Source organism: Diprion similis, chromosome 8 (genome assembly GCF_021155765.1).
Source record: "Diprion similis isolate iyDipSimi1 chromosome 8, iyDipSimi1.1, whole genome shotgun sequence".
NCBI classification, from domain to species: domain Eukaryota; kingdom Metazoa; phylum Arthropoda; class Insecta; order Hymenoptera; family Diprionidae; genus Diprion; species Diprion similis.
The window spans coordinates 3,308,018-3,326,133 of NC_060112.1; the positions used below are offsets into that span (position 1 = coordinate 3,308,018).

The window sequence follows — 18,116 nt, forward strand, 5'->3', positions numbered from 1 at the left end:
ACGTAGGTACTCGCTGTCGTATTATTTATGTTCAAAAAGAGAGTTTAGTAAACGCAACGCGTATATACACGCGCAATATACACATATACGTATCGATATTTAGCACAGCTTTAACGATTATTCATTTATGTCGACGACGCGATGAAACGAGAAACAAAAATCCGCAGCATTTGAAGAATCGAGAAATCCGGCGCCCCTGTCACTTCTGATCAAAGATCTATAAAGAAAGATGCAAGAGCATGCAAGGTGATCGGTACACCGCGTCCGTCAAATCGGAGCGATAAAGCAGAAGAGAGCGCCCAGATGATGTGGCTTATGAAGTCCGTTTCTACTCGAAAGTTGAGTCAGCGGACGGTTGCTCTGACGCGAGAACCGGTAACATTGGCCCATCGGTTTACGCTCGAGTGATCCGTCAAAAGAAGAAGCGCGCGTCAAAGCGCCTGGTTATATACAATATACAACAAAGTCAGGGTGAAGTTCGCCTGCGTGTAGGCAACTCTCGTTCTTCAAGGCGATCGGCATTTGTTTCGCGCCCTAAAGAGGCTGCATTATCGGACAAATGACGAACGCGGCGAGTAAGGCGAGTTGCCTATAGACAGGCGGATTACTCCGTGTTTGCATCCAGGGTAAGAATTAATCGTCTGCAACGGATGATTGATGCGTGTAAGAGCGTCGGGCAGAGATAGAGAAAGAGAGAAAGAGTGAGAGTGCGAGAGAGTGCGAGAGAGAAAGAGGGAGGGAGGGGGGCCAGGGGGGCGGGGGAGGAGGGTGGTGAGAGGGGGGCGACGAGAAGAGGAGACTCACCTGCAGTATGTATCCTCTACTGTAATCCTCGTTGGTCCAGCCGAATGCGGCAAGCAGACGCGTAACTTGTTGTTGCGGTAGTTGGTTAAGCAACTGATCGAGCAATATCTTTAGTCGTATCGGTAGCGCGCGCGAACCATAGAGAACGAGAGATGCGACGTCAAACGCGGCCGTCGGCTCGACACTCTCTGGGCTGCGTGACTTCTCCACCTCCTGTTCGCCGCTCCGGTCATCCCCACCACGTACCGGCGCTACCCTCCCTCCGGCGCCGTTGTCATCCCTACCACCGGAGGTCGCGAGGGGGCTGGAGGCGACATCCCCACCACCACCGGCAACCCGCACGCTTGACAGTCGCGCGAGCGCTGCAACACACATAGAGAAAAGAGAGAGGTTAGACACACACCGACCATCCAACGTCGCCGCCTCCCACCCCCACCTAGGCGGCCCGACGCCTTCGCCGCGCGTCGCCTCAAATCCTCCCCTCTGGGGCGACGCTTTTATCGCAACCCCCTCCTCACCCCACCCGCCTCCTCCGCCTCCGTCGGCCCGCCTGTCGCTCCGGAAGGACTGGAGAAACGCCGACGACGCCGCCGCAGCGAGAGCCGCGTTCCCATGCATCTATGCTGCTGCTGCTCCTCTGCAGCAAAGCGGCAGAAGCATCCATCAACCTGCTGCCGATGGACCGCAACGACGATGGCCTTACGCCTTCGACGACTCTGCCCCCCTCCTCCCCCTCCCCAGCACACACTATATCCCTTGCTCGTAGGAAAGGCCGTTGCTGCTGTGCTGCTGTTGCTGCTCCCGATGCCTGCCTCCGTCTTTACGATTCCACGACCGTTTTGAAACGATGCTCCGAGGTGGCAGCACCCGCATCGAGATATTAGACCTTTGAAGCGGCTTTATGGAGAGGTTGATGGAATTGAGAGCTTTTTTCGTATGCATGGATGGATGGTTGACTGGTTGGATGGATAGGGGGATGGGTGAGTTGGTGCGTGGACAGAGCTGAGGTCAATCGATTCTGTACTCGTGCCGTTGAGGTTTTCGTAGAACCCTGAGCATCTGCGGATGTACTCGCAGCTGGAGGAAGAGACGAGACGCGATTGGAGCGGAGGGCACGAGGCGACGTTTCAACGACTAATATACTCATGCGCGTTTTATGTTCATGGTTTGAAATTCTACAATCAGTTCAACCACAAATGGATTGAACGGAGTCTTCTGCTTTCCGCGGGTTTTTGGTCTTCTTTTGATCTTTCTTTTTAGCGACAAATATTTGACTCGACGGAAAATTTCTGTTCAAGGTATTCACTTTTGATACTAAAAAGTTCGTAGGAGACAGTCTGCTTTTTTTGTGACGGAAAACCGTTGCAGAACAGTTTTTTTTGCTTCTGCAGCCAATCAACTAGATAAAATTGAAGTTCGTAACTTTAATGTAACGATGAATTCGTTATATAATCGTTATGAAATACTCTGATCTTCGCAGATACAAAGGACTGCGGTTTCTTATGTTTGCACTATGCGATTGGCAATTTTATTTTTAACAGGGAAAAAATGTGTCGTCTCGTTTTTTGTTGAATATTTTTTACAGCTGATTTGATTCTAAAAACAACGTAAACAAATTCGGATAAAGAATTTATTCTGTGAAATTTAATATCTGTGTGATGACTGTTGATTGTATAACGATACAGAGTTAGGAATATTGAAAGCTTTCTATAGAAATTCATGTTCAAACTTTGCCATTCTTTTTGTTAGATTGGTTTTCAAATTCTTTCAACTCTACAGTATATACGTTAAACTGGTGATATTGAAGCAGAATTTTTCTAAATTTCTTGCCAATCTTAAGCATCGAAATTGTGAAACTGTTCAAATATCCATAACCTAAAAACGTTTTCATGGAAAAAGACGGACCTTTCAGATGTGAAAATTAAATGTCCACAGGTCAAAACTGATCAAGTTCGCGCGAAATGTCTCGTATATATATTGCTTGTGGAAACCAATGGCTATGCCGGTGATCCGAGTATTATACTCAGGTACACCGATCACGACATTCACATCCTTCTTGTGCACATCACACGCGCATAGAGCAGACACGGACGAGAGAGAAGGGTCCATTAGATCTTTTTTCTTTCTGACCAATCGATAATATTGAGAAGGCGGTGTGCCTTACACAACGGATGGCCTTTGCGGGTGACTGTTATACTGTCATTATGGGACCGGTGGGTCCCGCAGCTCGGCCATGGCCCGGCTCGAGTCAAGGAGGCCCCACCGTGTATCGCGTGGTCAATAGAAATCATGGAGTCATCGCTATTGGGCGCCACTTGTCATTAATGACTCTTCGATTTTCGATTTAATTAAACTCCGATGACGATCTGCCACCTAGAGTACCTAGTATTTTCTTGGAAGGACGCGCCTACGCCAGGATCTTATATACATTATACATAATATGCCTGAGTATATATATACAATATATAGGTAGGTGGTTGAATACATGGACTGCACTGTTCAAAGCGATTCCTGTGAATGCTCGAGATTGTCGTGCATCCTTAAATTCTTGGTTTCGAATAGCTACGTTTTTTCAATTGATTCTACGTAGAGAAAACCAAACTCCAATCAAAGGAGTTGACATTTTTTAGTCAGTTTTTTCAATGGTCGTAGAATTCTTGGGCCAATCACAGCCAGTGTAATACGAGTATCATTGAATCATTAGAAAAATTGTAAAAAATTTAAGAAACTTCTCACGAAGTTATGAAACTTTTTAAATACTGCTTAGGAGCTTCGCCGATTGCGGCACAACGAGTTTTGAATTGAACTTAGTCGCAAACGAACTCCTTAAGATTCATGAAACTAACCAGCAAAGTGTGTTTTTTCTTTTCCATGAATTCCAATTCATCAGCTTCTTCAGCAAAGATGTGGAATCTCCTTAACTGTTATTTTGTTTCTATACGTCAATTCCTTGAAACATATTGAATAAGGATTTGCAAATTTTTATGCACTTGCAGCGCTCACAAGTGTATGTCATGTCATTAATTTCAATGTATCCGATAATCAGACAAAACCTTTTCCAAAATGTTCGTACGAGTATGTGCAACAGCTGCCTGACGGTATGGGGTTGAAGAATAATCGCATGTACGTAGGTGCAGCTTCTGCAGGGTAGATACAAACCTACACACACACACACACACACATACACACACGGTGTTGCGGATCCGCTTTATCCCCCCACCCCAATCAGCTCGCCGAGGCGCGGGTGGCTCGAGAATGACGCAGTAATTGGAAAATCTGGGGAAATCCGATTTTCGGTGTAATCCAGTAATAACCGAATGCGTTACGTACGTTCAGGATATACACAGGATTGCTCCTCGCGGCGGCGGCGTGAAATATTTTCACCACCCGTGAATAAGTTGGGTGTACAATAATATTCATATTTTTGTTCAGTACTTCATTCTTCGAGGGACTCGCGCTTCGGGCGGTTACCCTACATGAATTTGCGACAAACGTGTCAATTGGCATGTAAACGTGGCAAAGTACTTTTTCATTCGTCATTAATTAGCATTCGAATATTCTAGAGTATCTAGGTACTACTGCACTCAAGAATCTATGGCTGTCCGTTCAGCTCACGTGCATAATATCAACCAAATCCGATAAGAAATTCGATTTCCCGAAAAAATTTTATCTCGACATCGAACTAGATTGAGTGATTGAGATTGCTGAAAAGAAATTGTATTAAATCAATAGAATTTCTTGAAAATTGGGTGAACGTTTTTCGTAGTTATGGTACGGAGTAAGGAAGGTTTTTTCATTGCAGATTTCGACTTCGACATGTACTGCATAATTGATTTGGTATATTGTATTTGAAACGAGGATAAATTGTGAAGTGCGTGATTAGTTACACACAATTTTCACGTGTAAATTCGAATATTTTCAGATTCGAATCCATTTTACGTACACCCACTGAGCGAATTAAGGTGTTATATACAGTTAAAATTTTCAAAAAATTGATTTTCTTATCTATCCCATTTTCGTAATGTACATATACTGATTTAAGTACACACTCAGAAAATTTCTTGTCAAACAAAAATTTTCTACTACGTATAAAGTACTTTTGAAACTTTAATCGCATTTTTCTCAAAACTGTGTTTTTAAAGTCAGTGAGCAAGATTTCTCGAAAACGGCTCAACCGATCATTCTCAAATTTAAACATAAGCTTTTTCAGTATATATTTTAGTAATTAATCCAAGGTTTTTTCTCACCGATAAATATTGTCCACTATATAAACAATTTAACGCTTAAATTTTTGTCTAAAATCGATGCTTTTTTTATTCAGAAGCCGTCATTTCGTCAAAAATTATTATTTTGCTTATTTCTTCGATCAATTACAAGATAATACATTATATTACCGAATTATTCTTGGTTTCTTCATTTTATATTTTTCAGCCTAGAGATATCCTGCTTACCGCAGGACTCCATTTTTTAGAGGTGCTTCCGAAGATCAGCTATACAGAAGCTTTCAAAATAATTATTTTTGCAAATAAAAAATGTTAAATATAAAATGTGTACAAATTTTTACTTCAATAAATGAAAAAGTCTTCTCAAGCAAAATTCTTGAAAAATTGATTTTTTGGGCATCCCGACTGTATCCTGACTGTATCCCCTGCCCGTTATTATACATATTCGAAAACCACCCCGATTTCTACTCCCGTCCCATATGCGATAGGGTGTCGAATTACAGCGTGCGGTAGAATGCCGGGACTGCGAGCCACGCATTCGGTCATATATATACCTAGTTCGTTAAAATTTCAAAGAAGAGCATATTTTCATACGCCGTACGTTGATTCGATGTTTATCCAACGCTCTCGGTGGCTGGCCGATTGCGAACCGCAGATTTTTGCTGCTCGGTAGGTATAATTCGCATCGACGTTTTTACACGCTTTATTTTCCAACCTGTCAATCCTCGCTGTCGCCTGTCACGGAGTTTTCTATGATCTGGATTTGATGCCGCACTGCTCGCACAGATTTGCGGTTAAATTTAATCAATAACTAACAGGATGAGCAAAGGATAACCGGCAAAATAGCATTCTAGTTATATAAAAATCAAGTGAAATTATAGAACGCAGAAGATCGAGTTGACATAATCACCATTTTTTACTCCAACAGCGAAAATTATGTGAGAAAATTCTTGGAAAGTATCCGTGCAAATTTGTAGAGATTTGTATAAAACTCTAGGAATATAACCAAACTTCCAAACTTTTCACAACCGCAATATTTCAATCAGAAAATTTTGATGTTTGAAAAGCATTGTATTTATAACTATTGTTTTACTGCTACAATTAATCGTCTGTAATATTAAAAATTAGCACATATATTTACGTGTTAATTATGCACGCATAATTGGTTTATATAAGTGTATAAACCATACATTATGCAAGCTTGATTTTCTCATTCGAATCGATTTGCAGGAAAAACAGATGTCAGTAGATTTTTCAAAACTGAGATAATCCTCAATTAATGTGATAGACTTTTTACCACATCTTGATTAATTTTCGAAACAGCGCAACGATTAATTTGGAACGAAGCACCATACTGTCAATTATGCGGCGCTGTACTCGTATGGCGGATTATCGGTTTTGATCAGCTGCAAATTCCAAAACGTACTTGAGAGTCAGAGGGAGATTATTAGTACACGAGGTTCATACTGACCTTCCAGGATTCCCGAATTATGGAATCCGCAATTGCAATTCAGTGAAGCTTTTGTTACAAATCAACGTTTTTCGTCGTTGTCAAATTGCACGATCTGGGACCTTTCAATGATCAAGGAATTTCATGAAAAAGACTCGAATTTGAAATAACATCAAATTTTTATGTAATCAACCACCGCAACAATTGCGAATACTAAGAGACTGAAAATATCATCGAGTCAATCGGATCTTGAAATCGCAACTTTTACCGTTAATTATCTACGAAATTATTTTTTGAATAAAGAATCAAGAGAACAGTGAATCCAAAAAACCCTTATCAAATAAAAAAATGCTGCTATTTTGAAAGTAAATAAATATATATCTAGTGAATAAAAAAATAGCGCAAAACTTGATGAAAATTACAATTCCGTCGGCGGAGTCACGTTTTCCCCGGAGTCCTGAGAGCAGTGACTTAACAAATTATGCCGTCGCGTCGCCCGATAGCCGAAGCTCGGAGCGTGATTTGATCCTGAGGCTTCCCACAGGCTCCGGTGACAGGTGGACAATGGCCTTCCGAGGCCGTTCGGGTCTCGGAGCTCTTTCGAGCCTTTTGTGGGCACTGTAGTGTTTTCCGAAATTTGTACCAGCGGGTTGCGATTGAAGAAGGCGCCGGGTGGCGGTCCTCTAAAAGGGCCGCTGATGCCTCCGAAAGTAATATTTCAGTGTTTTCGGGGGAGAGCATGGTTGGTCTAACCGACGGTCATTTGCTAATTCCTTTGTTATTATTTGCGTGAATAATTTTCTTAACCATCCGTGTACGTGAAAAATCTCTTTCGAAACTTTTCGTCCCACGTGTAGATATATGTGTATAATATCGTGGTACATATTCCGTTGTAAAATTTTTATTTTTAAATACCTGTTTGCAAAGTTTGACTTTTGAATCGTGCGTAAAGTGCCCCATTTCCGAACAGTGCTATAAAACAACGTTGGCGCATGCGCACACTTCAAATGCTGTGTTTTATACACTGGGACTTTCTTTGGCGCACGCGCACTTTTGAATAACATAATTTGCGAAAAATTGTAAGAAAAAATTATGTTTGCCATATCAGTAATAAGAGAGATGACCAAAGAAAACTGGCGCAGGGGTGTTCTTTCGAAAATGGAAAAAACAGAGAAATAATTTTTAAGAGTTTTCAATATTTTTTTAAACATTTCTTTTATGACTGTTCAACAAACCTTAAGTTTTTTCCGTAGTCGAACTGCTTGGTGGTGCGGAATTTTAATTCAGTCGAGTAATTAAAAAAATAAAAGTAAAACCCAAATACATTCGATTTTCTGTCTGAAATCTTGTGAACGAATCAATACTTTTACGTACAAATTGAATCAGTGCTTACTGATGTATGAGCACACGACATTATTGAATGAGGAAAGGATCGGAGCGAGAATAATTTTCCTAGAGTTATCCGGCTATGCCCTTTGTCGTTTGAATTTTTATTCATGTTACATAAAACTGACTTCCTTGAGGTTTTACTATTCAGTTACAGCTTTGAAACTATTCTTGCTATGGATTTCGCACCCTGGATACTTTTGTGGATAATTTAAATTCCGTACAGAACACTTTCAGGATCAAGTCCTTATTTAATCAATAATAAAATAAAAAATCGCATTTTCTCCACATAATTCGAATAAGATAATTTTAAATTTTTAGATGATCTATCAAAATAGGGTTCAAGAGATATCCTTCCAGATAATTATTTTCGCTATGTACACACGTGGACATTAATTCAGAGTCGATTACGTCGGTAAAGCAGATTCAGTCCGTAGCGACACTGCAGGCTAAATCTGCGTTACCAACTTAATCGACTCGGCGGAAAAAACTAGCCGTCTGACAACGAGTTTTTCCTCGTTGAAGCAGTAAACAAATCTTATTTACGAACGAAGCATTCTTTATACGCATATTTACGTGTTTATGCTTTATAAGCCTGCGTGATGAGCCTCGCCGTCAGCATCCAGGATTCAAGAAAACTTATAAATTGAAACTGCAAAAGTCGGTATGTATGACGATCAAATTGGATTATCTGATCCAGTGAGCATTCCATGGTCCGGCAAATTGACCCATCTTTCACTATTAATATCAATTATTTGACCGGAAGCTGGGGCGCCAAAGCGGGTGACGGCCCGGTGACGTCATTCCCGGTCAACTACAAGTATTTCGCATTAGAGCCCACCCCGAACTCCCTCGATGACGCCTCTAATTAATTAGGTTAAAAAGACATTAAACCAATTGATGCGATTGTCTATTGGTACTGATCTAAGAACTACTGCATTCAGGATTCACGTTTCATTCCGAAAGATAACGGCGTTTCTTATCGCGAACGTTAGTTGGCTGCACGTTTGTTAGGCGGGCTCTTCGTTTTTATTTTAAAAACTTTGTTTTCTTTAATTTTTTTTTTATTTTAGTATTTAGTTAAAATTTGAAATTTTTTTTAATTCACGTTAATTGGACAAGTTTTCAAATTTTCGACTTGCAAAGAATATGATGTACGATATTTGAGAAATTATATAGGTATAATGTATATAGTCGCAATAAACGGTACATAGTGGATAACTTTTTGATCAGTTAATTTTTTTCCGAAATCTACAGTCTTACAGAGGAATTTACTCAGTGCGCATAAACATTCAATGTTGCGTTATATCCTTCTATTATCAATGAAGTTATTAGTTCCTTCGTTTGATAAAATTCCCATAATAATGAATTCAACACAGGTTTTGCATTAAAAAACAAAAAGAAAAATTTGAAGATCGAACCAAAACTGATGGAGTCTGAAATTGTAGGTTAATTCACTTTTGCAAAAACAAAATAAGATTCAGAATAAATTAAGCCGTGTCAATTTTTTGTTTACAATTTGATTAATCCTTTCAAATCAATTATTTTTGTATGCATGATTGGAATGGAAAAAACCTTCCTTTTCCGAATTATCCAGTTTTTCGGGTTGAGAATATGTGAAAAGTTTAGAAGAAGAATCGTATAATCGAGTCTGAAAATCAAGGGCTTAAATTCAAATTTGTATTCAATATTTTCAACATTTCAGGGAAGAATGAAAACAAAACAAAAATAATCCGACAGCTAGTGGTATAAATACACGTTCGTTCAGTCGAACAACGAGCTTCAAAATATAATTTTCGTGCAAAATTCCAAAAGTACACGGAGAGCATAAAAGAGCAAATTGTACTGAAAACTGCAGGAAAAAGGAGAGCCTAAAATGCAGAATTTACTGTAGAATCAGTGAAAACCGATGCGTGCAGATTAAAATCTGCTCCATTTGTCGTAAAAAATAAAGTCGCCATGAATATTTCTTCCTGCAGTTTTGAGTATAATCAGTTTTTTTTTTCTCTCTATGAGGTCCTGGATGAGTGTATTTTGCACTCCGTGTCACGTCGCAGGTCTCGGTCGAACGGAAAAGTTTATTGTTTGACAATCAGTGAAAAAGAAAGACTACCACCGGAGTACCTCTATAATCCGATAACTGCAGACACGACTGTGAGATTTTTCAGAGGTATCGGGATCGAGGGTGATCCTTTCGTCCGTGATCTGCAGTCGCAGGTATTTATCTTCCCGGCATTGTTATGTCCGAAGGGATAATTTTGTTTTCGCCGACTTGTAGGAGATTATGAATATAGTTATTTTATCTCTTCCTCGCAATGCCTTTCTTCTTTTTCTTCTTCAACAGCATCGTGCAATATCCCTTTAACGAATAATTGTAATCCGGTAATTTAATCCAATAGAAACTTGGAAAGACAGTGGGATGAGAATGCAAACGGGCGTAAGAGAGGCCAAATACCTTTTCGGGCCCAGAGTCCTCTCCGACCAATTTGAGCTGAATAGTTGACAAGGCTGACCGGGCCACGGAGTTAAACCCTATTATTATCATATTTCACTCATACCCCGCAGTGAAAATGTCAAACGGGCCTCGGGGAGTGATTCCTTTACCGAGCCGTTTCAGCTAGGCGACGATCACGTCGAGCCGTATCCCCTTGAAAAACCCCCAGAGCAAGATCGAGGCGGTCAGATCAAAGCGGCATCCACGTATAGTTATGGTACCAATGGGCTAGCCGATTCTGCTCTCTGCACGTCGCAGGATATGGCCGCGGAATTTGTTTTTTGGGAATACAATCCTATTCGACTGAAGTGAAAAATTTCACTTCTTCAGTCTCTTACCGGATTCCAGTGTTTAAATTTTTGTCGAAATTGAAAAACGAGGGAATAAACGAAGGAAATGAAAATCAAGTAAATCAATCGAATCGATTTTCATTCAAGCCCATCAAATATGAAAAATAATATCCTGCAATTCGAAATCGCTAAACCCTTACCCCAGCTTTTAGACATTTTTGTGGTTTTTTAGGGGTTCATCTGTAGATAAAAATGGATAACTTTTGAAAGGGAAGATTAATTATTACTTAATGCAGTAATTTAATTCGCTATGATATCGACGTGGAGAATATCTCTTCCGGCGAATAGACGAGGATGTAGGAAAAGGAAAAAGAAAATAGTGCTTAACATGGCGAGTGAAAAATTGGTGCATTCCTAGACTTATTGTGAACAAGCGACGTATAGATCGTTGACTCATCCTATTTGGATTACAAAAGTTGGTAAAATTGGTTTGGCTATTGGGCACAGAAGGCTGGCTGCAACGGTGGTCTATCTCTGCGCCACGGAACAATTATTTCGCAGGTCCCAGGAGAAAAAGAGAGAGGGAGGAAGGCGGGGAAGAGAGAGGAGGCGAGAGAGGGTCCCGCTGGGCGACCGCGTGGACAGGATGACAAATGATTCGGTGGTAGCTGTAACATTATTTTTTAAAACGGCTTTAATCGTCGGCTTTCGAAGCACAGAAATCCAATACACGTTAGAACAGCTGGATTTTAGGCTCATTTCTATTGTCGTTACAGAGTAGATCACTTTGCAGGGACGCTTTGACAGGTGTTTTTTGGTTTTTATACTTTAAAATATATTTCACTACTTCCGCCCTTTAATTCAACGGATCTGTCATATTGGACTATGTATTTGGAGTGTATAAACACGTCGATTTTAAATTTAATTTTTATCGTCAAGATTGCGGGAATTTAAAATACTGAACCGTCGAAAATCGGACTGACCATTCACCTAATCTTAGTGCAACGGCTCGAAAAATGACTCTCGCGATTTTTGTTTCGATTGTTAAATTACGCTAATCAGTCTAATTTTTTTATGTCAAATTAGAACACTCGCGAAGAACAGAAAATTAATTTTTGAATGCTCATTTTTAATTTTTTAAACATTTTAGTTTAACGGTTTTCTCGAAACGTGATTTTTTGGAATGGTGGACACTCTCAAAGGAAAAATTTCCAAGCTATCTGTCTCAAACTTGGACACAACATTTTTTCAAACCATCCGCACCTTTTCAATTTTGATTAAAAAAAACCTGCATAGCAATATAGCGCACTTCAACTATCTAAAAAAAAAAAGTTGCGAAAATCAGGGATTTTTAGAGGATAGGATAGACTAGAATAATCCCTTAAGTTAAGAAATAATACGAAAACTCATCACGTTGAAAATATTCTCCGAATGACTAATTCCGGACGTTTCGCCTCCTCCGGTCCGTGTGTCGCCGTCGTTGTAAAATCGATTCTATAATATATAACGAGAGCCGAGTATACAGAGCGGCGATACAATATCGATTCTTTTTGTTCCTTATTTATTTTTCCGTCGAGTCGTTGCTTGTAAGTGACTGCAGCAGAAATACGATATGAATATTTGGTACGTGGGTGAAGGAGTCGGTTTCCAAGCTGAAAAGTTGCCCGACGCATTCGAGTTCGCACACAAAGATCGCGCACCGTGAATGCGCGCATTAAATCGGCACGTGTGTGCAGAAAATTCGGCAAACCCAGAGCCAGCCTTGTCTGCTCTTGACTACATAACATATACTTGCGCAGGGCGACGTCGAGTCTAGCCGCTGCGCTGGCTGCGGCTCTTTATTTCATCTGTCGTGGGCTTAACGCTGTAAATATCAGGGCGGCTGAAGAGGGTCGAGGGCTGGTTTTGCGGCCGCTCCGCACTGCAGCGCCGCTCTGCGGCCCAAAAGACAACTAAACGAGTATCGGGAGATGTCCTAATGACGTCAGAACCTGATTATCGACGCCATTTTATCACCACATAACCTAAGTTCTTAATTTCAATGGAGGCAAATCGTAGTTCTTGGTGTTTCAAATTACTCATGTCACATAAATTGATTAAACTAATGAATAATATACTTGTTTTATTTATCCACACGCGAACAAACAAGGCTAAAGTCAAAGCTTTTAAGTGAGATGTGTACCAACTGTGTAAAAAAATCCCTAGAATATTGTTAGGGAATTATTTTTCTGGCGAAGGCTATCCTGCTCGGTAATGCCATGGTGTGATTTATTTAAAGTCCCGCTTATTTTTTCCCCACGCAGATTCAACGTCGCAAAACACTTAATCACCACCGATTTAGGGTATTTTGGCGCCGTTGGTACACGTCTTACCTAATAAGTCCAGTGCAGCGCGAGAAAGACACTTTTTAGGAGAACGAAGCTGCACTCCTAGGCACACCATGTATACATACTCACACCACGGTAACCACGTCTGATGATTTTCCGAGTGCATCGACTTGTGCTTAATACTTTAATGGAGTTTGCCGAGTAGTCGAGTACCCATGGATAAAGGGCATCCCTAACCCCGGCAGCTACCCGGTTCGTAGACCGCGCTACCTCCATCGCTTGGGGCTAGTTTACATAAGGTTGGTTTCTCTCGCCGTTCCACTCCGCGTTTATCGAATGTCTCATCGACGCTTCTGGTCTAGTGCATATCTGTCGTGATTTGCTCAGAATTGCAACGTTTGCTTTGTAATTTCTCTTTAGGCCGGAAGGGTGGTTAAACCGAGCTTTGACTATTTTGTTCAGTTCTTATTATTTACCAATTCCTGCGGTTATAATAATTTGGAAGTTGGGGAATGATGGTTGAAAAAATAAATTTCAACCGTTATGTTTACGTTACGAATTTCAACCTCGTGATTATATACACCGTGAAGAAATATTATTTAAAAATTGATTTTAACTTGGCAAATTTTGGCGACTATTCATCGGTACTTCAAAAAGCCAAATGCCTTCATTTTTCAGGTATAGTCTGCTGTTATTATTGGAACTCCAATTGGAACTCCAATTGAGAGTGGGAACGTTTTACGACTATATCCCGTCGTAATTGAACTGATGTCTTGTTTTTCATTGTGTAAAAATACTAAATTCATTCAGCGTGAAAAAATTTACCGAATATATATTTTCACTTGCCTACGTACTCTGCTCAAAAAGTCCCTTAGAAATTAACGCATCATTCGTATTACATGCGGATTGAAAAACCGGATTTGCTATACGGTTTTTGAACAGCGAATCTGGTTTTTGATTCCGCATCCAATACCCATTTATCAGTTTCTGTCTGATTTTTTGTGCAGGGTAGGTCGATACTGGAATTCATCATTTGTTTATTTTTCAGCATCGATTCGAGCGGCGTGGAGAGAGGGATTCGCGAATACATCCTGCGTCCGTGACGGAAAGGAAGTTTCATCAGCTGGGTGGGGGTGAAAATATAAAAGGATCAAAAAATCGAAAGGCCACAATATCGAATTTTTCAAGAAGCGAAAACTTACTTTATAGAAATGAACTGTAGAACCATCGCAATTGCTCTCGACAATATAGAATCATAAGTAGATTTTCGATTTTGCCATTCTATGTTCAAAATTTTCTGTGCTTGAACATTGCTAATATGAAAATGTTACGAACAATATTTCCCCGTCTATGAAAATTGGATATTCTGGTCCTTCCATCGATCGACAATTCCAGTTTTTTCCCTCTACCCCGGGGTAATCATAATGTGGAAAAATCCTGAGCTATTAGGTGGCTACGCCAGGTACGTACATAGTTATATGGATATGGATACACCGATGCACCCGGAGACCAAACGCGGCATATAACGCGCGGAAAAGTTCATACGCGGCAGAACTCGGGCGCCCCGCGGAGCTGGCGTTGTTCTCCGACCGGGTAGAGAGTGTCTTTTTGGAACCCCATGCAGGGAACACGCCCATCCTTCGTAATAAATGATAGTTTTCATAATTAGCGGCCCCTTTCCTGCTGCCTGGCCGCCTGCCCGACTGCCTGGCTGCGGTCTTTTGTGTTTGCATGCGTAGCGACCGCGTTCCCATATATACCGAGGCATGCACCGCCTTGAGAAGAGCGCGGCCTTCTTCATGGTCCTGAAAGCCGGAAGGGCCGAAGGGGCCGTTTGGCAAAGTGTCAACGCGAGTGACGGCAGGTGCGCCTCATTGTTCCAGGGCCTCATGCCCCCGAGGAAGTCGATTTGCGTACCCGTTCAAGGGTGCAAAAATTTGACCATCAGTATGGCGGCCTGACCCAAGACGGTGCTCTGCCCCCGCAGGACAATGCTCGGAGGAAAGTCTTCCAGTCGACGAATTGCGGAGGACAATGCCAATCCGGGTTTAAGAAGTTTTGCGAGGATCCATGGCCGTGTCATAACAAATTTGCATTCGCCCCTTGAGCCACCCCCTGCGGCTCTGTCGCCAGGAATCGTATTCATACCGGTTTAGTTCCGCAAGTGATACCCCAAACGGTGAATGCCGGACGTCAGGACTTCCTCCGCTTTAACGACGGAGCTGATAAATCACACCTAATCGCTTTGCTGAAACTTCGGATTGAGGTCTGAACTGCATCGTCTCTTCGAAGCTGGATGTCATTTCGTCCTCGATACTCGAGGAAGACACTTGACTAGTGTGAGTAGTTCGTTTCGTCGTCATTTCAACGAGTGATTTATCGAATTAGTAGTTGATTTGCGAAAGCATGCAAGGATCAACCTGGAAGTGAATTTCATTATTTTTGTTTTTCTTTTTTTTTTTGGCAGTTTATAAAATGTTGGAAGATATTCCTTGAAAATTATATGCAGACACTTTTTGATCCTCGGTTTAGAATCGACGTCCGTGGAAGATGTGCAACCAAGAATACACGCGAGGCACAATAATCACACGAGTACACGCGTGTCGATGAAGAAAATACGTGATTGGTCCGAATGCGGTGAGAAGCTTGCCGGTATCCTGCGGAGACGCGAGGAGTACCGGAGGGAGGAAGAGAGGAAAGAGGAGAGACGATGACGAGAAGAGACATTCGGGATCTTGAGGCACAATGGGAAGCCTGTGGGTAGCCATTGACAGAAACAGCCGTGTCATTCGGACATGATACACCCCATTGTGCCACCGAAAAACCCTATGCGACGCCGTTATCGCACTTTCTACATCATTTTATATTGCTTTTTATTATAACTTTCTTATTGGTCTGACCGTTACGATTTCTTCTATGGATAGACGATCGTTAGTGTAGCTTCCTAATGCGGCGTCACCTACAACTCATTTCCACTGCACCTATGGGGGTCAGGTTACCGCTGTTTCGATGCTTTGCCGATTGCTTTACATCGCAGATAATGTGCGTTCCAAAATTAAAAAATCAAAATTTTAAATCGTTTGTATGGAACAGTGTGAGTTACCGCTGATACACGTAGAAATAAAGTTTCAGTCAAGTAGCGATTGTCCAATGAAATTCGTCGAGACGTGCAGTCTTTTGTTCGGATATCACTGCATCATTTTGAAACAACGAAATTCCCAATTTCTAGCAAAGTTATTTAGGATGTATAGAACGTATGCAGCCGGGCTGAAGAAGTGCCGGAACGAAAAGCTGATAGAGTAGAGCTTTGAATAGTAGCACTCAAGTTTATCTAGTTACATCTATCTAGAACCGTTTCCGTAAAACAGAAAAAAATTTTGAAACTCTGAATTTTAACTGCAAATGCTTTAATATTTTAACTGCATTAAAAAAACACACTGTTTCCACCATTTTTTTCACCAAGAAATTCATATTGTCTGTCTGATTCTGATGAGTCATAGCTGATTTTGGTCGTAATGAATTTTCCATAGGTATCAGATTTTTTAACAACTTACACGCTCGAGGAAAAATCAATCGCACACGACTTGCAGGTAATTCGTTTGTGAATAAAATGAGAGAATTTTTATTATAATCGCACGAACTCTACGGATTGTGATTTCTCCTGATATCGTTAATAATGAAATGTTAAATTTCACTTGATTTGCTTCAATTGCATCCGTCAAATAACTTGTCGTCGTGTTTCTGTTTCAACATATTTTTGACCTCAAGATGTACGAATCTTGTTGCCAGTATTCCATGCTCACCTAAAAAACTCATCACTCTGTTTCTCTTTCCAAGGACTAGTACAACGTGAAGGATTTCATCCTTCAACTATACAAACGAACTCCCGCAGCCAATTTTCCTGCGCAGAGGTTGCTGGTTTTCAGGTACGGTGAAAAAGAGAAAAATTTCAAATCACCGGGAGTCAGGGTTTCGAGAAGCTGGTGACGCATCGAGAGAAAAAGGAGACCCGGTGAACGCGGAACAGGAGAAGAAGAAGGTAAAGAGAGGACTGAGAGGAGGAGGAAGAGGAGGAGGAGGAGGAGAAGGACGTCGAAGACGGGAGCAGCTGCCCCTGCGAGAGCCGGTCGTAAAATCCAATCAAGTCCCACGCAACCGTGGCTTTCAACGCGTCTTTTAATAAACCCTGATTCAAGATAGCGGTCTTGGGGGTGTTAATGGTGCCCCAAAGACGCGGAGCAGCCGTGCCGGTGTCGGTGCGCAGCACAGCGCAGCGCTGCGGGAGCAGGGAGAGAGAAAGTGAAAGATACCTACGTGGTCGGGGTTTGCGTTCCGAAAAAGGCTGCGACTCTTTTCATCCCCCGGTGCGAGATTCGGCTAGCGCTTTTCACCCCCCAGAGGGCAGACGAGCGTCTTGACACCGCGTTACAGCATTAACCGCACGTGTTGGAACGATAAGGATCCCCTTCAGCGCTGCATCGAGTCAAGGTGCACCATGGGTCGAAGTGCGTGTGTCCCTTGCGTTTGTTACGTTCCGCAGTTTCGTTATTATACGCCCTTGTCAGTCGGGACGACGACGTCGCGAGGTTCCCCTTCTTATAATACCTTCGCGTAACCACCACTGCGAGATTTAATTAACGCGATTTATGACGTTTTCAACGCGCTTCGATAGGGGTGCGTGGATAACTGAACCGAGGCGATGATCTGGGTTGAAGAAAAGAAGGGAAAAAATTAACAAGGAGGACTAGAGGCTTCCTGGAATGGGGGACGCTTTGGTCTCTTGGTATATGTATGTACCGAGTTGAGTGAAGGAAAACAAAAAACACAATGGAAAATGGGTGGTTTGAACGAGGCCAAATGACTTGAGAAGCTACTAATATCAGATTTTTTTATTCGAAATATATCGATTTAGGAAAAGTTTCATTTTACATTGAAACTTCAGGTGGCAGCATCAGCAACACCAATCGCAGATTTTATTTGAATTCTAAAGTTTCAGACGTTATTTCAGATTTTTATTTTATTCATATCACAGAATCTGGTTTTCTAGCCAATAGGTGAAGAAAAGTTAAACATTCAACATATTCTTGAACTCATTCATCATTTTGAAGTGGAAAAATTAAAATAAGATAGGTACTGTACAGT

The 18,116-nt window shown here is 41.5% G+C and overlaps 1 protein-coding gene across 2 annotated transcripts in view; it reads right to left on the minus strand.

The window, feature by feature from the left end:
• Positions 1-18,116, minus strand: part of LOC124408802 — a 223,947-nt gene that overhangs the window by 13,328 nt on the left and 192,503 nt on the right. For both annotated transcript variants that reach the window (XM_046886005.1, XM_046886006.1), the window contains exon 4: positions 805-1,166. In XM_046886005.1, coding sequence (XP_046741961.1) covers positions 805-1,166 — 362 coding nt within the window. The remainder of the gene's footprint in view (positions 1-804; positions 1,167-18,116) is intronic.